General features: G+C 47.5%; 2 protein-coding genes across 8 annotated transcripts in view; both read right to left on the reverse strand.

Annotated features, from left to right (window-relative positions):
* INSR (insulin receptor) overlaps positions 1-20809 on the reverse strand; it is a 184860-nt gene that overhangs the window by 109268 nt on the left and 54783 nt on the right. The gene's annotated exons all lie outside the window — the stretch shown is intronic.
* On the reverse strand, positions 4583-7728 carry LOC101144336 (uncharacterized). Its single transcript, XM_055371458.2, has one exon. The coding sequence runs from the start codon at positions 6577-6579 to the stop codon at positions 5887-5889; it is 693 nt and encodes a 230-aa protein (XP_055227433.1). The 5' UTR covers positions 6580-7728; the 3' UTR covers positions 4583-5886.

Here is a 20809-nt window from a genome sequence, read left to right on the forward strand (position 1 = left end):
GCATGATCTCGGCTCACTGTAACCTCCGCCTCCTGGGTTTAAGTGATTCTCCTGCCTCAGCCACCCAAGTGCCTGGGATTAGAGGCACCCGCCACCACATCTGGCTAAATTTTTTGTACAGATGGGGTTTCACCATGTTGGCCAGGCTGGTCTGCAACTCCTGACCCCAGGTGATCCACCTGCCTTGGCCTCCCAAAGTGCTGAGATTACAGGTGTGAGATTAAGGCCCAGCCCTTGCCTGTTGTTTGAGCAAAGATAATCTGAGGAAATCATATGAGGAAGGATCACAGGGAAAAGCATGTAGGTAGAGGGAACAGCAAGTGCCAAGGCTTAGAGGTGGCAGGAAGGCAGCCAGTGAGCTCCAGCCAAGGGTCCCATGTCAGAGAAGTAGGTAACTGACTTGTTGGTGGCAGCAAAGAAGAAGCCATGAACCATTCGCTCTTCTGTGCAGCAGTCACTCTGTGTGGTTTTCAGACATATTTAAAGTGGATTTAAAAAACGAACAAACAAAAAGGACTTGCAATCCAACATCTGAGTAGGGGCTTTGTTAGGCTTCCCAGGACCTGGGGAAATTACCCAGGATTCAGGATAAAACTGCAGGGGTGTCTGTTGCAGGGACCAGATATATTACTCTCTCCTGACCACAACCTTTCCAACCTCCACACTGGCCTCTGAAGCTCTGGGCTCCAGTTACTTCCACTGACCACCCCCGGGGCTGGAAGCCATGGAGGGGAGTCCTGCAGCTCTTTGGGCTTCACATGTTGCTCTGATTGTCATGCCTGGGATTAGCAAGACCTCTCTCAGTCTGTGAGAACAGAAAGCTCAGTTATACAGAGAGAGAGAGAGGTAAGGGAGGGAGGGAGGGAGGGAAGGAAGGAAGGAAGGAAGGAAGGAAGGAAGGAAGGAAGGAAAGAAGGAAAGGAAAGGAAAGGGAGAGAGAGAAGGAAGGAAGGAAAGAAGGAAGGAAAGAGAGAGAGAGAGAAGGAAGGAAGGGAAGGGAGAGAGAGAGAAGGAAGGAAGGAAAGAAGGAAAGGGAGAGAGAGAGAAGGAAGGAAGGGAAGGGAGAGAGAGAGAAGGAAGGAAGGAAAGAAAGGAGGGAGGGAGGGAAGGAAGGGAAAGAAAGAAAAAAAGAACGATTGCTGGCTCATTTAACTAACAAGTCATAGGACAAGGATGCTTTCAGGTACAGCTAGATCCAGGTGTCAAATGATGTCATGGGGACCCCATCTCTCTCCCTTTCGTTTTCTCAGTCCTGCTTCCTTCTATGGTGTCAGAAGTCTGAGACAGGTGGTCTCTACATGGTGGCACCTGGAATATAGCTTCACAGCAAGGAAGACCTAGCAAGGAAAAATCTCTCTTTCTATCACTCCCACCAAAGTCCCAGAACTTAATCTTATGGAACCTTCTGGGGTCACATGCCCACCCCTGAACCAATCATGGAGGCTGGAGGAATTAAGAAAGCTGATTGGCCCAGTCTGAGTCATGTGCCTTCCCCTGAGCCAATCATAAGAGTCTGAGGGAATAAAGGAAGCTGGCTCTGGGAATAGAGTCCACAGAATGAGGTCTGAGTGGCTTCCCAAGCAAAATATGATTCTAACTCATGCAAAATCTGATTCTATCTCCAGGAATGCTGAGTAGGCAAATCTGAATGCCTCCTCTCCAGAGATGAGTAATCTTGTGTTTGCCTCCTTTTCAAGTTGGTGGCAAAAGTGAATCCTATTTTTTTGTTTTATTTTTGAGATGGAGTCTCGCTCTGTTGCCCAGGCTGGAGTGCAGTGGCGCCATCTTGGCTCACTGCAACCTCCGCCTCCCAGGTTCAAACGAGTCTCCTGCCTCAGTTTCCCGAGGAGCTGGAGCTACAGGCGCGCCACCACGCCTGGCTAATTTTTGTATTTTAAGTAGAGACGCGGTTTCGCCATGTTGGCCAGGCTGATCTCGAACTCCTGACCTCAGGTGATCCTCCCACCTTGGCCTCCTAAAGTGCTGGAATTACAAGTGTGAGCCACCGTGCCCGGCCACGAATCCTATTTTTACAACTTGTGCCAACTCTAGGTAGGTTCGGTCTTGTTATGCCCATTCGAAAAACTGGGACTAACAGAGCGTATGTTATGCAGTGACCAAGAAAATTAAATAAAATAATAGATATAAAACACTTAGCACAGGGTCTAGTATTTGGTTAGTCCGCCACACATCGGCCATTATTATTCCTATATTTTAAATTTTACTGGTAACGTAATAGTATGATTTGAATATTTGTCCCCTCCAAAACTCATGTTGAAATGTAATTCCTCATGTGGCAGCATTGAGAGGTGGGGCCTTTCAGAGGTGATTAAAAGGGCTGTGTCCTCATAAGTGGATTAATCCATTCATGGATTAATGGTTTATCATAGAAGTGGGACTGGTGGTTTTATAAGAAGAGGAAGAGAGACCTGAGCTGACACTCTCAGCTCCTTCGCCATGTGATGCCCTGCTCCCTGTTAGGACTCTGCAGAGTCCCCATCAGCAAGAAGGTCTTCACCAGGCCGGGCGCAGTGGCTCATGCCTGTAATCCCAGCACTTCGGGAGGCTGAGGCGGGCAGATCACTTGAGGTGAGGAGTTTGAGACTAAACTGGCCAACATGGCGAGACCCCATTTCTACTAAAAACACAAAAATTAACCGGCTGTGGTGTTGCGCACCTGTAATCCCAGCTACTCGGGAGGCTGAAGTGGGAGAATCTCTTGAACCCAGGAGGCAGAGGTTGCAGTGAGCTGAGATTGTGCCACTGCACTCCAGCCTGGGCAATAGAGTGAGACTCTGTCAAAAAAAAGGAAGAAGAAGAAGAAGAGGAGGAAGAAGAAGAAGAAAGAAGAAAGAAGAAGAAGAAGACTGGGCGCAGTGGCTCACGCCTGTAATCCCAGCACTTTGGGAGGCCGAGGCGGGCAGATCACCTGAGGTCAGGAGTTCAAGACCAGCCTGGGCAGCACGGCGAAACCCTGTCCCTACTAAAAACACAAAAATGAGCCGGTTGTGGTGGCACACGTCTGTAATCCCAGCTACTTGGGACGCTGAGGCAGAAGAATCGCTTGAACCTGAGAGGCGGAGGTTGCAGTGAGCCGAGATCACACCACTGCACTCCAGCCTGGGCTACAGAGTGAGATTCCGTCTCAGAAAAAAAAAAAAGAGATCCCTCCTTTCAGGATAAAGTTTGCATGGACTCTGGCATCACACTGAGTTGCAACTTTTCCTTTCTAGCTATGTCCCCTTCTCTAGGCAATTCAGCTACTCCAGGCCCCCCGTCCACTTACCAGGACATAGGAATCACAGTAACACCCATCTGGCAGGGCTGTTGTCGGGATCAAGTACAATTATACAGCGGGCTTGGGGTTCTGAAGCAGCTGGGAAGATCCACAAGCCACGATATATTGAGCACCAACTGTTTACAGCTATCAAGCATGTACTATCCACCAGGCACATGGTCCTCCTAACAATTTTTCATTTTTCTGCACAACACCATTTGGGAAAGGCTAAGTCAGAGTCTGGGGTGGGTTGAAAGCTAGAAGACACTCTGAGCCTATGTCCTCGGTTAAAAAAAAAAAAATCAGGAGTGACCCATGCCCAGCTGATAGCATTAACGGGGAAGGAAAGAGGGCGACAGAGACTCTTCCCCAACATCTATCTAGCCCAGCTTGGCACTTTGGACCACAGCCTGTATGGAAATTCCTGGCCTCTGATGACCTCAAGCTGTCTTGGTCTTTAATCCTAACTCTGAACCTGTTTCCTTACTCAGATAGAGGTCTGACTTTTGACATGTGTCCCCCACACCCAGCACCCATATGGCTTCCTTATTTTTTGTGTTTTTTTTTTTTTAAGAGACAGGGTCTTGCTCTGTTGTCCTGGCTGGTGTTCAGTGGTGTGACCGTAGCTCACTGTAGCATCAAACTCCTGGGGTCGAGCAATCCTCCTGCTTCAGCCTCCGGAGTAGCTGGGACTACAGCCATGGGCCACCACAGCTGGCTAATTTTTTTATTTGTTTAGAGACAGGGTCTTGCTACATTGCCCAGGTTGGTCTTGAATTCCTGGCCTCAAGCGATCCTCCCACCTCGGCCTCCCAAAGTGCTGGGATTACAGGCATGAGCCACGGTGTCCAGCCTGGCTTCCCTATTTGGCAGTGATTATGTCCACTCCTTGCTCTTGGTGGAGGAAACAGCTATGTCCTCGGGGAGGGCCAGGCTGTAGGTAACTACGCTTCCTTAGAGGAAGCTATAGGTATAAGGAAGTCTGCTTACTCCAGGGGCAGGGAGTCCAGCTCCCTTGCAAAAAAGGCAAAGAGGGAGGCCAGTGAAAAACTGGCTAAAACTGTCTGGGCACTGTGGCTCATGCCTGTAATGCCAGCACTTTGGGAGACTAAGGAGGGTGGATCACCTGAGGTCAGGAGTTTGAGACCAGCCTGGCCAGCATGGCAAAACGCCATCTCTACTAAAAATACAAAAATTAGCCCAGTGTGGTGGTGTGCACCTGTAATCCCAGCTACTCGGGAGGCTGAGGCAGGAGAATTGCTTGAACCTGGGAGGCAGAGGTTGCAGTGAGCTGAGACTGTGCCACTGCACTCCAGCCTGGGTGACAGAGTGAGACTCTGTCTCAAAGACAAACAAACAAACAAAAAAACAACTGGCTAAAACTAAAGAGGTTACCATGTGCCATGCACTACACTTTACATGTCACAAGCATTAATTACCTCATTTGATTTTCATCCAAACCAAGAAATGGAAGTATCTAGAGAAAGAAGCCCAGCATAAAGACACAAGGGAGCATTTTTGGAGGTAACCATTGACAGAAATGAGTTAAAGAAAATTCAACTGGTGTCCAGGCTCTGGTGTAAAATTCTGCTTTGGGGTGAAACGTAGGGTTACCTGGGCACGCTGTGATGGTCCTGGCTAACCAGTAGCAGGTGGGCTTTTGCAGAGATAATCCAGGGCCCTGTGATGAGTTGGTCACCCCAGTGACCCAATTTTGGCCTCCAGATATTGGCTTCTGGCCAATTCTAGGAGGATCAGGAAGCCAAGTTTAGCACAGAATGTGCTGCTTCTTCATTGAACTCCTATTCACCCTTCAAAACCCAGTACAAAAGTTCCCTTCCTCTGTAAGGCAGAGTATAGCAGGAAAAGCTAGGGTTCTGAAGCCAGAGAGACTGTGGGTTCAAATCCTAGCTCTGTGAAAAGATTGTTGTGAGGACCATGTGCCTGGGAGACAATACATGCTCAATAACTGTATACAGCTGGTGCTCAGTAGTGACTTATGGATGTTCCCAGGTGCTTCAAAGCCCTCAACCTGATGGATTTTACTCTATTAAACCCAATATTTCCCATCTTCCCTCCTCTAAGCCACCAGAATAGACTGGAACAAAAAAAAATTTTTTTTATTTTTTGAGACCAGTCTCGCTCTGCCACCCAGGCTGGAGTGCAGTGGCACGATCTCGGCTCACTGCAACCTCTGCCTCTTGGGTTCAAGCCATTCTCCCACCTCAGCCTCCAGTAGCTGGGACTACAGGCGTACACCACCCCACCCAGCTAATTTTTGTATTTTTAGTAGAGACGCGGTTTCACCACGTTGGCCAGAATGGTCTCGATCTCGACCTCGTGATCCGCCTGCCTCAGCCTCCCAAAGTGCTGGGATTACAGGAGTGAGCTACCACACCAGGCCAATTTTTTTTTTTTTTTAAAGACAAAGTCTTGTGACATGCGCAAACCAGTTCATGCAAATCTCCGTTTCAGTCTTTCTCCCTCAACCTCAAGCCCTGACACCAAGCAGGGCTGTTTTCCAATTGGCTTTTCCTCTGCCAAGAATTTCCCCAGAGCACAAACAGAGGCGTGCAGCGAAGTAAACACGGGAAGCTCTGAAAACACATTCATGGGCAGCTCAAAAGTGTCGAGACATCAGGGTGTGTGGCCGAGCTTTCCGCCGTGGGGGCAGCGAGCCTCCACGAAGCCCAGGCGACTTGCCGACGGCCCCACTCCAGGTGACCAAGCCACATCTCGACCAGAGGAAGGAGAACATACAAAGAAAGACACTGTCTCTGCCGGAGGGCGATGGTCCAGGCAGTGCACCCTGGGCGAAGGGGCCAAGAAGCCGTAAGATGTGCGTCCCGAGGAAATGCACCGTGGTTATAAATACAGCAAAGAGTGTTTGGATGAAGCTGGTGTCTGAAAGTGGAGACAGTCCTGGCTAACAAAAAGCAGGTGGGCTTTTGCAGAGATAATCCAGGGCCCTTTTCACAGAGACCTAGGGCTGTAAGGAAGTCCCCCAAACGCCCAATAAATATCCAGGTTCTTGTCTCTAAATTAGCTGGCTGAAGAAAACTTGGTCCAAACTGCATCAGAGGTGGGGGTGGGGGAACAGAGGAAAGAAAAGGGGATGAGAGAGAGAGAGACAGACAGACAGACAGACAGTCAGACAGACAGAGACAGAGAGGGGAGTATCCCATTAAGGCAGCAGGGCAGCAGCAAAGAGGAGAGAGGAGGGGGGAGGGGAGGTTGTGGCTACATGCTGTGTAACACTTAGAGTTTCCTATGCACCCAGCACTATTCCAATTATTAACCATTTATTTCCCCCAACAATCCTAGATGTTACCATTTTACAGAGGAGAAGACTGAGGCACAGAGAGGTTCAGTAACCTGCCCATGGTCACACAGCTATTGAGTGGCTGAGCCACAAGAAGACACTTGCTCCATCAATGTTACTGTGGGCCAGTTGCCATTATGGGTGTAAGATGATTCCTCAGGGAGAAACGCTAATGTTCCCCTTCCCCGACACTTTCTCCAGATCAGCTTAGGGGTGCTTGAGTGCCTGACCCGCCACCCCCGCCCCACCACCAAGCCAAAATGCTTGAGTGACACTCTCTGATTCTCCGGTGTACCATGTCACCAATTAGGTGTTTCAAGAGGGGCTTCCAAGAGGGAAGGACCTTTCTGTTTTCTTCCCTGTGGCTATGTCCTGACTCCCCAGCCCAGCACTTGAGTAATACATAAACCTACCCTCATTAAATGACTATCATCATATTCCTCCAGACTCCTTGGTCCCCCAAGTCTAGGGACGTGGTTTTTGTTGGTAGCATGGCAGTGTCAAACCACAGAGCCACGAGGCTGATGATGGGCTCTTGGTTTCCATTTTCCCCCCTCAAAAAAAAAGCAGAGAATAATTGCAGAGTGCCCCTCACCCCATTCCAGCACCCTGGTCCAGGGGTCCTCAAATGGAGGCGATTCTGCCCACCAGGAGACACCTGGCAGTGTCTGAAGACATTTGTGTTTGCCATGCCTCGGGGGCGGTGCTCCTGGCATGGAGTGGGTGGAAGCCAGGGATGCTGCTAGCACCCTCAGTGCCCAGGATGGCCCCACCCCAGAGAACAATCCAGCCCCAGTGTCCGCAGGCCCCAGGTGGAGAAACCCCGTCCCGGAATAAGAAGCCCCTCTCCTCCACCACATCAAAGCCAAGATGACAACGTCTCTGAGTTTGACGCAAGGTTAGGGGGAAGTCTCATTTTTCAAATGGCTGGCTGTAACACTAAAAAAGGAAAATTAAAAATGTCTGAGGATCGGCCAGGCATGGTGACTCACGCCTGTAATCCCAGCACTTTGGGAGGCCGAGGCGGGAGGATCACGAGGTCAAGAGATCGAGACCATCCTGGCCAACATGGTGAAACCATATCTCTACTAAAAATACAAAAAAAAAATTAGCTGGGCGTGGTGGCATGTGCCTGTAGTCCCAGCTACTCAGGAGGCTGAGGCAGGAGAATGGCTTGAGCCTAGGAGGTGGAGGTTGCAGTGAGCCAAGATCGCACCACTGCACTCCAGCCTGGCAACAGAGTGAGACTCCGTCTCAAGGGGGAAAAAAAAAAAAACCAAAAAACTCTGAGTACCAACTGCAGTGGCTCCTGCATTTTGGGAGGCCGAGGCAGGAGAGTTGCTTGAGCCTGAGAGGTCAAGACCATCCCTGGCAACACAGTGAGACCCCATCTCTACAAAAAAAATATAAAAATTAGCCAGGCGTGATGGTGTACACCTGTGGTCCCAGCTACTCGGGAAGCTGAAGTGGGAGGACTGCTTGAGCCCAAGAGGTCAAGGCTATAGTAAGCCATGGTCATGCCACTGCACGCCAGCCTGGGCAACAGAGCCAGACCCTGTTTCCAAAAAAAAAAAAAAAAAAAATGCCTGAAGGAGGAGGTGAATCCTAGAAACAGCCCAATTTCGTCTCCATACACCCCTACTCCAAACAGGTTTCCAAATTGCAAAAATGGCTGATAAAAAAAATTCTTTAAGCTGATGTAAAAACCAGTGCCCTCCTCCTCCTGCCAATTTTGCTACTCTTGAGCAAGATCTCAGCAGCTCCACTTGGATGCTGGAAATATATGCCAGAGGAGACTTATGATGCTAATTTCCTTTAGTAAACAGTTCAAATCTTGTCTTGGACACCAATGAAATAAGAAAAGCTAGCCACAGGCTGTGTGGAATTCCTTCCTCTTAACACTAAGCATCAGGCATTCCATGACTTTTGCTCTTGGGATGGCAAACATGAATGTTTCTAGAACACTGAGTTTTCCAGCATATACCTTTTCTGGTTATTTTCAATAGGTTTGGTGTGAAAAATTAACGAATTCACTATTTGTTGCTGGACAGTCCCTCTGGAACAAAGAACTGTGTGTTAAATACCAGCTGAATAATCAAGCAAACATTTGCATTCTTTTTTTTTTTTTTAAAGACAGGGTCTGGCTCTGTTGCCCAGGCTGGAGTGCAGTGGCGCGATCACAGCTCACTGCAGCCTCAACCTCCTGAGCTCAAGCAATCCTCTCAACTCAGCCTCTCAAGTAGCTGGGACTACAGGCATGCACTACCACACCTGGTTAATTTTTGTATTTTTTGTAGAGATGGGGTTTCACCAAGTTGCCCAGGCTGGTCTCAAACTTCTGGACTCAAGCGATCCGCTTGCCTCAGTCTCCCCAAATGCTGCAAATACAGGCATGAGCCACTGCACCCGGTCAACATTTGCATTCTCGTCGAAAGATCACATGCTTTTTCCAAAGCATGTGAGAGTTTTGCATCGACTCCAGCCAGCTTAGACCTAATGTGGGTCCTCCCCTTTCACCAAGAGGACCAGCGGCTATTGCAGATGCCCTTGCAAGTTACAAACATGTTCTCCATCAAGCCACACAGGGTTATGGATCAGAAAGGCAGCCCACCCTGATGAAAACCACAGTCGCGGTACAGACTGTTTTGTTTTTGTTTTTGTTTTTCCAGAACACTGATATGTATCCTCAATGGTTAACATTGTGTCCTAAAAGGTGTTTTTCTGTTTCTTAACATACCAGAAACAAGATGGTCTGAGACCGCGACCTTCACACTAGGGTCATATTTCAACACAGAAACCAGGGTAGCATCACCCAGAAAAAAAAAAAAGCGGGGGGAGGTAAATCAGACTGTCCCAAATCTAGGGCCTCTCTCAGGGCACAAGAAACAGCCCCAGAGGGCCCCCATGGGTCCTGCTCCCTAAGGCCATTTGTCTCTGTTCACTGTGGTATAGGGTGGTTCTGAAGCGCATCCTAACTTTAGTGATGACACAGGGCCCGGCAAGTATCGAGACCTATAGTCCAGCAGACTTTCCATGAAGACCTGCCCTAAAATGAATATCGACACTTGGCCAGAAGCAACAAAATAACATTCCACTCTGCTGGAAAATTGAGGCGGGGGCTTAAAGGCTTATTTTAACAGCTTAACAGCTTAGCAGAATAAATCTGCTGTCATTATACACAGACAAATGTCGTTTATGTCTCTTGCATCTATGAGACAATCAAGATTTCATGATCACACCCCATTTACTCAGTGAGGCTAAAGACAGGAAGGTCAAGAGTATTAACAATTATATAATTATCCTCTGCAGTAAAACAATTGAGGCATTCCACTCAAATCAGAAATGAGACTGGGCTGACCATATTCAGCTGCGTCACTGAACACTGTTCTGGAAGTTCCTGCCATAACAAGGTTAACAGCAATAACTGGTCTAATTATTGGCAAAAGGCAACAAGTCATCACTATCTGCAGATGCTGCAATTATAGAGTTGGAAAATTGAAGGGAATCAGTTGCAGGGCTTTTAGAACTAGTAAGCATTTAATAAGGTAGCAGTAAGTAAAGAAAACACAATCCCTGTCCCCTATGCTACAAAATAATCACTTTTAATACTTCAAAACATCTCCCTTATATTAGATGATAGACACACGGATAGATGGAGAGATGAAAGGACACATGGATGAGTGGATGAATGGGTGGGTGGAGGGGTGGATGAATGAATAAGTGGATGTATGCATGGGTGGATAGATGGATGAGAAGATTGCTGGGTGAGTGGTTGGAAGGGATGGAGGGACAGGTGTGTGGATTGTTGGCAGAGTAGATAGAAGGATGGATGGATGGATGGATGGACGTCTGGGTGGGTGGATGGATGGATGAATGGATGAGTGGATGTATGGATGGATGGGTGATTGGATGAGTGGATGGATGGATGGATGGATGGATGGGTGAGTGAATGGATGAAGGGTGACTGAATGAATGGATGGGTGAGTGGATGGATGATGGATGAATGGGTGAGTGGATGGATGGATGGATGGATGGATAATAGATGGTGGGTGGTGAATGGACTGGATGAATGGATAGATGGATGGATGGGCAGATGAGCAAGTGGATGGAGGGATGGATGGATGGATGGATGGATGGATGGATGAATGGGCAGATGAGCAAATGGATGGAGGGATGGATGGATGGATGGATGGATGGATGGATGGATGGATGTATAGATGGATGGGCAGATGAGCAAGGGAGTGATAGATATAAAGCCAGCAATCTAAGAACAATGCTTACAAGAAGTAGACAAACTGTGTCTGAAGCAAAATCACAAAACATTTCTAAGAATAGGAAAGAACCCTTGGGAAAATGGAGAGGAAATCCATGACATAGGAGAGTACAAGTAAATACTGCCAAGGTGCTCCTTCTCTCCATCAATTTATGGACTTCACATACAATCAACCCCATAAAGGGCCTCTGGGTCTGTGTTTTCCTTTTCCTTTGCTTCCCTTTTTCTTTCTTGGAAGTTGGCTACAGTTTTTAAACTTTTGGAAGCATAAACAAAGCAAGGATGCTTTTGAAAAATGAAAAAGAAGAATTACTCTGGAGGATACATTTACAGTCTTTTTTTTTTTTTTTTTTTGAGACAGGGTCTTGCTCTATTGCCCAGGCTGGAGTGCAGTGGCACAATCATGGCTCACTGCAGCCTCGAACTCCTGGAGTCAAGTGATGCTCCCACCTCAGCCTCCCAAGTAGCTGAGACCACAAGTCAGTGCCACCATGCTCAGCTAATTTTTTTTTCTTTTTTTTGTTTGTTTGTTTTTGTTTTTGTAAAGACGGGGTCTTGCTATGTTGTCCAGGCCAGCCTCAAACTCCTGGCTTCAAGGAAGTCTTCTGCCTCAACCTCCCAAAACACTGGGTTTACAGACATGAGTCACCGTACCTGGCTCAGAACTTTTATCCATATTGTTCTCGGCCACATTCTCAGAGCCTAGCACAGTACCTGGCTCTTAGCAGATGGACAGAAGGCACAAGTCAATGAATGGGCAGCTTAGGTAGGGAAGATGGATTTGAAGGCCATGTAAGGAGTTAAAGGGATGGGACTCAGTAATTGATCAGGTGTAGCAATGAGGGAGAGAAAGATTCCCAGCTCTAGACTGAGGTCAGGCTGTGAGCTCAGAGCAAAGCCTGCAGTTCATCTTGGTAGCAGCTGGATCACTTTGAGCACAGTGCTGACCTTTCTGTCAGCCTCAACTTCTCCCTCTGCAAATTAGGAATCCTAACAGTGTCCACCTGGTGAGGTCACTGAGGTGATGACAGGATAAACCACACCAAGTGTCTAGCTCACAGCATGGTACTCCACCTTTCAGAAATATTACCTCGGCTGGGTGAGGTGCTTCACGCCTGTCATCCCAGCACTTTGGGAGGCCAAGGCAGGTGGATCACCTGAGGTCAGGAGTTCAAGACCAGCGTGGCCAACATGGTGAAACCCCATCTCGACTAAAAATACAAAAATTAGCCGGGTGTGGTGGCGGGCATCTGCAATCCCAGCTACTTGGGAGGCTGAGGCAGGGAGAATCGCTTGAATCCGAGAGGCGGAGATTGCAGTGGACCGAGATTGCACCACTGCACTCCAGCCTGGGTGACAGAGTGAGACTCCATCTCAAAAAAAAAAAAAAAAAAAAAAAAAAATATTAGCTCAAGGCCTCCTCTAGGAGAGATTAGGTCAGACTGTTCCTCCTGCAGCAAGGCCCTTTGCAGTATGGAAAAACCTCGGAGGTCTGTGCAGAAGAGAGACTATCTAGGGACAGATTTCAACAAAGCCAGTGCCAAGGAGGCGCGTGTCTACAGCGGAGCTGCGGCCTTTAAAAGCCTCCAGCCTCCCCTCCTGGCATGGACACAGGGAAGCCAACTCCCTTGGCCAGAGCCAGGAGCCAGGAGCCACACCAGCTCACTGATTTCAAGAAACTCACAATTGCCCACTTACTCAGCACAGCCTGTGCGCCACAGATGAAACTGGAAAGGAGGGATCTCCTTGGAACATTCTGGCAGCTCAGCAAAGAGGGGGGAAGAATTAATTTCGGATCCTGAATTTGCATCTGCAAATGCTGTTTTCGTTCAAACGCTTTGTGTTGTCTTGTTTGTTTTTGGTGTTGTTTTTTGTTTTTTGTTTTTTTTTTGAGATGGAGTCTCTCTCTTTCGCCCAGGCTCTAGTGCAGTGGTGTGATCTCTGCTCTCTGCAACCTCCACCTCCCAGGTTCAAGTGATTCTCCTGCCTCAGCCTCCTGAGTAGCTGGGATTACAGGTCCCCAACAGCAGGCCCTGCTAATTTTTGTATTTTTAGTAGAGACAGGGTTTCACCATGTTGGTCAGGCTGGTCTCGAACTGCTGACCACAGTTATCTGCCCACCTTGGCCTCCCATTGTGCTGGGATTACAGACATGAGCCACGGCACCCGGCCCTGTGTTGTCTTGATAAGAGTTTAAAGTGACTGGATGTTGGGGCTATATATCCACCACCAACAACCTGCCATACATCCTTTTACCCTCAAATTTTTGCTCTTTGAATCCTAACTGCTCCTGGGAGTAAACCCCATCTAGGACTACCTGCCAACATACCTTAAACTTTTCTCTTTTTTTTTTTTTTTTCAATTATAGAGACAGAGTCTCACTATGTTGCCCAGGCTATTCTTGAACTCCTGAGCTCAAGCAATTCTCCCACCTCAGCCTCCCGAAGTGCTGGGATTACAGGCATAAGCCACCACACTCAGCCAAACTTTTCAAACAATACTCTTCTTAAGCCATATCTCGGGCTCTCATATGCCCTACTTTTTTCATGAAGCTAACTATTTCTTTCTCTACCCGCTTCTTCAATAAAACCAAACTAAACAATAATAATCAACAATGGTGATAGTAATCATTGTAACACCTCATTCCCAGGGGGTACTGGGAATTCACTGGAAAGGGCTGGGATGAGGCAATGTCCTCCATTTTGTTTTCAGTGGTGGTTACACAGGTGCATATAATTTTTGTCAAAATTCATTGAACTCAGTGCTTCAGATCTGTGCATTTTATTTTATTTTATTTATTTTGAGACAGAGTCTCCTTCTGTTACCCCGGCTGGAGTACAATGGCCTGATCTTGGCTCACTGCAACCTCCGCCTCCTGGGTTTAAGCGATTCTCCTGCCTCAGCCTCCTGAGTAGCTGGGATTACAGGAACGCACCATCACGTCTGGCTAATTTTTGTATTTTTAGTAGCTGGCCAGGCTGGTCTCAAATTCCCGACCTCAAGTGATCTGCCTGCCTCAGCCTGTCAAAGTGTTGGGATTACAGGCGTGAGCCACGGCACCCCGGCCACGTGCATTTTATTGTATGTTAAATATTTCAGTTGTTGGCCAGGCCCAGGGGCTCGCGCCTGTAATCTCAGCACTTTGGGAGGCTGAGGGTGGATCACGAGGTCAGGAGATCGAGACCATCCTGGCTAACAAGATGAAACCCTGTCTCTACTTGAAGTACAAAAAATCAGCCAGGCGTGGTGGCAGGCACCTGTAGTCCCAGCTACTTGGGAGGCTGAGGCAGGAGAATGGCGTGAACCCGGGAGGCGGAGCTTGCAGTGAGCTGAGATCCCGCCACTGCACTCCAACCTGGGCAACAGTGCAAGACTCCGTCTCAAAAAAAAAAATTTCAGTTGCTAAACTTAATCAAAGAAATAACAGCAGCTACAATAGGATCACAATGTATAATTGCAATATAACTACAATACTAGCAACAATGTAACTTGTTAAACATAACCAAAGGAATAACAGTAGCTACAATAGGTCACAATGTACAGCTGCAATATAACTACAATACTAGCAACAATGTAACTACCATGTTTATCATTCCCATATCCTCTTCTCTGATCCTCACAGCGAGCTTGTGATACATGTTGGGTTTGGTTTTGGTGTTGATTTTTTGAGACAGTCTCCCTCTGTCACCCAGGCTAAAGTGCAGTGGTGCCATCTCGGCTCACTGCAACCTCCGCTTCCTGGGTTCAAGTGATTCTCCTGCCTCAGCCTCCTGAGTAGCTGGGATTACAGGCACCAGCCACCACACCTGGCTAATTTTTGTATTTTTAGTAGAGACGGGGTTTCACCATGTTGGCCAGGCTGGTCTTGAACTCCTGACCTCACGTGATCCACCCGCCTCGGCCTCCCAAAGTGCTGGGATTACAGGCGTGAGCCACCATGCCTGGCCTGTGATACCTTTTGGTTCCCATTTTACAAAAGAGGAAACAGATCCCGGAGAACTCCAGTGGACTTGCCCAGAGCCCCACGGCTACTAACAGGTAAAGCCTGGTTCCAAACCATAGTACTACGCTGTGTGGCCTGGCATGTGCTAGGTAGGGGGAGAAAGAAATGAAACATGACTGCAACTTTTCAGAAACTTCTACAAGCAAGCCCTGACCCCGAGTGCTGGGAACCACCCTATCAATGAAAGAAACCCCACACACTGCCCACTCTGCTGTCCTGCTACCCTGCACATCCTATGCCTTACACCAAGGCTGGCCAATCCCTGCAACACTGGGTCACCCAGGAAAGCTAAACGTCTTTTGTTTTTTCTTTTTCTTTTCTTTTTTTTTTTTTTTTTTTTGAGACGCAGTCTCGCTGTGTCGCCCAGGCTGGAGTGCAGTGGCACGATCTCCGCTCACTGCAAGCTCCGCCCCCCGGGTTCACGCCATTCTCCTGCCTCAGCCTCCTGAGCAGCTGGGACTACAGGCGCCCGCCACCACGCCCGGCTAATTTTTTTGTATTTCAGTAGAGACAGGGTTTCACCATGTTCGCCAGGATGGTCTCGATCTCCTGACCTCGTGATCTCCCGCCTCGGCCTCCCAAAGTGCTGGGATTACAGGCCTGAGCCACCATGCCCGGCCGTCTTTTGTTTTTTCTAAGAGGTGGGGGTCTCCCTCTGTTGCCCAGGCTGGAGTGTAGTGGCATGATCATAGCTCACTGCAGCCTCGACCTCCTAGGCTCAAGCAATCCTCCCACCACAGCCTCCTGAGCAGCTGTGACTGCAGGTGCACGCCACCAATAATTTGTTAATTATTATTATTTTGTAGAGACAGGGGTCTCACTATATCGCCCAGGCTGGGCTCAAACTCCTAGGCTCAAGCTATCTCCCTGCCTCACCCTCCCAAAGTGCTGGGATTACAGGTGTGAGCCACAGCTCCTGGCCTCTCCCAACTATTGAAAGATCTATTTATTCTGGCTCATAACAAACTTCTCTAGTAATACAAAGCTACAGGGTATAAATGTGTGTGTGTATGTGTTATGTTTTGTTCCTAACAAAACAAATATGGACAACTATTTATTTTTAATATGGTTTAAGTTCAACTGCTTTCTTCTTCCTTAAGCTGAGCTATAATTTTCTGGCTCTAAATGAGTGCTTACTACGTATTAACTGTTGTACGTGCAGTCTCTCGGTTAAGCCTTACAGTAACTCCATGACAAAGCTTGGATTATTATTTTACCTTTTACAGGTGAGAAAACAGGCTCAAAATGGATACACAACCTGTTTCCAGGTTGTCATCAAGGTTCAAATTTATCTGAGTGCTTAATCACCACTAAAAAGTGCTTCCATGAATGTGGTTGCCAACTTGTTTGGTGTTTAATCTTTACTTTTGATAATCTGTTATTGGTAGACACAACTCTATTGACGGAAACTTTTTTTTTTTTTGAGACGAAGTCACATTCTGTCACACAGGCTGGAGTGGTGCAGTGGCGCAATCTCGGCTCACTGCAACCTCCACCTCCCAGGTTCAAGCGATTCTCCTGCCTCAGCCTCCCTAGTAGCTGGGACCACAGGCACGCTATGGTGTCCAGCTAATTTTTTTTATTTTTAGTAGAGATGGGGTTTCACTATGTTGGGCAGGCTGTTCTCAAACTCCTGACCTCAAGTGATGATCCGCCCACCTCAGGCTCCCAAAGTGCTGGGATTACAGGCATCAGTCACTGCATCTGGCCCCTATTATTTTAAATGGAAATGGGGTCTTTCTTTGTTGCCCAGGCTGGAGTGTAGTGGTGCGATCATAACTCACTGCAGCCTGGAACTCCCTGGCTCAAGCAATCTTCCCGTCTCAGCCTCCTGAGTAGCTGGGACTACAGGCACATGCCACTACACCCAATTAATTTTTACATTTTTTGTAGAGATGGGGGTCTCGCCATGTTGCCCAGGCTGGTCTTGAACTCCTGGGCTCAAGTAATCCTCCCACCTCTGCTTCCCAACGTGCTGGGATTACAAGTGTGAGCCACACTGCCAGACCAAGATGATTTAAAGTATACAGGAGGATGTATGTAGGTTATGTACAAACACTATGCCATTTTATGTCAGGGACTGGATCCCCAGGGGGGTTTTGGAATCACTGAGGATACCAAGGCACAAGTGTACAATCTATCCAGGAGAAAATGAAAATGGGAGAATCGACAGTTCCGAGTATCAGGATCTAAGGAGGAGATTTCAAAACACTGCTTTTCATATCCTCCCATCATGAAAACAAGGGTTTTTCAAAAATCCCTTCTTAAAAATATTTCTGGGCCCTGCGCAGTGGCTCACACCTGTAATCCCAACACTTTGGGAGGCCGAGGCGGGTGGATCACGAGGTCAGGAGATCGACACCATCCTGACCAACATGATGAAACCCCATCTCTACGAAAAATACAAAAAATTAGCCAGGTGTGGTGGAGGGCACCTGTAGTCCCAGCTACCTGGGAGGCTGAGGCAGGAGAATGGCGTGAACCTGGGAGGCGGAGCTTGCAGTGAGCTGAAATTGCGTCACTGCGCTCCAGACTGGGCGACAGAGAAAGACTCCGTCTCAAATAATAATAATAATAATAATAACAAAATAAAAAAAATTTCTGGAAATAGACTTTTCACAGATGGTTGTGAGGGCCAGTATTCAATCATCACTTGCAATCAGTCAGCCCTGACTTCTCCTTTGGCACTTATCTGCTTAACTACAAACTCAGTCAACAGTCTAAAAGCAAGGCAAGTTTCAACCTGCAGCTCGTCCACCCTTTGAGAACCCTGAGAAGATCATTAGACCACTGCTAGGCTCTCCCCTCTCCAAACACAGTCACGAACTCCCTACATTCTTACTCCTTGTGTTTGAAGACGAATAACCATCCTAAAATTATTGCTCTCAACTCTCTCACAGGAAAGAAAATTTCCAGGACTCTAGAAAATAAGATTCTGCAAATATCCATGTGTCTGGCACTAGAGCTTACGGAAGATTTTCAAAGCCACAGTGTGGAGCTAATTAAATTAATTACAACACCCTGTGAAAAATCAGCTGCTTTTCAAAGATACTGTTAAGAAAGTGAAAGGGGCCAGGCGCTGCAGCTCTCGCCTGTAATCCCAACACTTTGGAAGGATGAGGAGGGAGATTGCTTGAGATCGCAGGGGTTTAAGACCAGCCTGGGCAAGGTAGTGAGACCCCATCTTTACAAAAAGAAAATTAGCTGGGTGTAGTGATGTGTGCTTGTAATCCAAGCTACTCAGGAGGCCGAGGTGGGAGGATTACTTGAGCCCAGGAGTTCAGGGCTGCAGTGAACTCCAGCCTGGGCAACAGAGTAAGATCCTGTCTCTAAAAATAATAATAACAATAATAATAATAAAGATTGACAATAAATATTAAGTGCTGCTAAGGATGTGGAACAATTAGAACTCTCATACATTGCTGGTGGAAATATAACAGACTCCAACCACTTAGGAAAACAATCTGGCCTTTCCTTTTTTTTTTTTTTTTTTTAAAGACAGAGTCTTGCTTTGTTACCCAGGCTGGAGTGCAGTGGTGCAATCTCAGCTCACTGCAACCTCCACCTGCTGGATTCAAGCAATTCTCCCACCATAGCTTGGATTATAGGTGCCCACCACCACACCTGGCTAATTTTTGTATTTTGAGTAGAGACGGGGTTTCACCACGTTGGCCAGGCTGGTCTCGAACTGCTGACCTCAAGTGATCCACCCGCCTCAGCCTCCCAAAGTGCTAGGATTACAGGCATGAGCCACTGCACCTGGCCTGCCCACTCCTTATACACACTTCTACTACACAACTCATCCATTCTGCTCCAGGATATAACCTCAAGAGATATGAAGGCATTGGTCCTCATAAAAGACTCCTACACAGTTGTATATAACAGGTTTATGCAGGTTTATGCATAATAGCCAAAAGTTGAAAACAACCCAAATGTCTCTCAACAGCTAAAATGGTGAAACTAAATGTTGTCTCTCCACACAATGGAATGCTACTGAACAACACAAAAGAAATACGCTATTGATAAATGCAAAACCATGGATGAATCTCAAAACATTACACCCAAGAAAAGATGCCAGACGTTGGCCAGGCACCATGGCTCACGCCTCTAATCCCAGCACTTTATAAATTACTCAGTCTCACTCTTATCCTAAATGAAGTAAATCAGGAATGGAAAACCAAACATCCATGTTTTCACTCATAAGCGGGAGCTAACCTATGAGGATGCAAAGTCTTAAGAATGATACAAGGCCCGGCACGGTGGCTCATGCCTGTAATCTCAACACTTTAGGAGGCCGAGGCGGGCGGATCATGAGGTCAGGAGATCGAGACCATCCTGGCTAACATGGTGAAACCCCGTCTCTACTAAAAATACAAAAAAATTAGCCAGGCATGGTGGCAGGCGCCTGTAGTCCCAGCTACTCGGGAGGCTGAGGCAGGAGAATGGCGTGAACCCAGGAGACAGAGCTTGCAGTGAGCCGAGATCGCGCCACTGCACTCCAGCCTGGGTGACAGCGTGAGACTCTGTCTCAAAAAAAAAAAAAAAGATACAATAGACTTTGGAGACTCAGGGGGAAAGGATAGGAAGTGAGTGAGGGATAAAAGACTACAAATTGGGTTCAGTGTATACTGCTCGGGTGATGGATCCACCAAAACTTACAAATCAGCACTAAATAATTTACTCATATAACCAAATACCACCTGTTCCCCAAAAACCTATGGAAATAAACAAAAAAACAGGCCAGACGCGGTGGCTCACGCCTGTGATCCCAGCACATTAGGAGGCCAAGGCAGGTGGATCACGAGGTCAGGAGTTCAAGACCAGCCTGGCCAATATGGTGAAACTCTGTCTCTACTAAAACTATAAAAATTAGCCGGGCGTGGTGGCAGGCACCTGTAATCCCGGCTACTCAGGAGGCTGAGGCAGAAGAATCGCTTGAACCAGGGAGGTGGAGGTTGCAGTGAGCAGAGACCGTGCCACTGCACTCCAACCTGGGCAACAGAAGGAGACTCTGTCTCAAAAAAATAAATAAATAGGCCGGGCGTGGTGGCTCACGCCTGTAATCCCAGCACTTTGGAAGGCCGAGGCAGGCGGATCACGAGGTCAGGAGATCGAGACCATCCTGGCTAGCATGGTGAAATCCCGTCTCTATTTAAAAATACAAAAAATTAGCCAGGCATGGTGGCGGGCACCTGTAGTCCCAGCAACTCGGGAGGCTGAGGCAGGAGAATGGCGTAAACCCGGGAGGTGGAGCTTGCAGTGAGCCAAGATGGCGCCACTGGACTCCAGCCTGGGTGACAGAGCAAGACTCCATCTCAAAAAAATAAATTAAATTAAATTAAATTAAATTAAATTAAATTATTAAAAATTTAAAAAATACCCAGTCTCAGATAGTTCTTTATAGCAATGTGAGAATGAACTAATATCCTCTCATCCCAAAATCAAAATGTTCGGTTATGTACAAAACCAGGAAGAAAAAGGCAAAAAAGGGAAGGGGAGGTTTCCCTCCATCTTGGGCATGTTTTTATACTCATTCATTTCCCAGAGGAATGATGGAAAGAAAATCCTCCTAGAACAGACTTGACCTGGCCAAGCAAGCCCTGAAATCATTTGAAGAGACCAGGATTGAATGTAGAATCACAAAGTAAATCCATAACTGTTTCCCTCCCACACTAAGGAAGTTCTCCATCTCTCAAAATCCAAAAGCAAATGAAATAATAGAGGGAAAAAAAAGCACCAAGTTCCTGGACAAATGCCACATTCCACATCAACATAGAAAATGTCCACAGGCAGGAGATGGACTTTCCATTGATGCAACAGAAAATGGAAAAAGAGGCCAGGCTCAGTGGCTCATGCCTGTAATCCCAGTACTTTGAGAGGCTGAGGTGCGTAGATCACTTGAGGTCATGAGTTCAAGACCAGCCTGGCCAACAT

Source organism: Gorilla gorilla, chromosome 20, assembly GCF_029281585.2.
Source record: "Gorilla gorilla gorilla isolate KB3781 chromosome 20, NHGRI_mGorGor1-v2.1_pri, whole genome shotgun sequence".
NCBI lineage: Eukaryota > Metazoa > Chordata > Mammalia > Primates > Hominidae > Gorilla > Gorilla gorilla.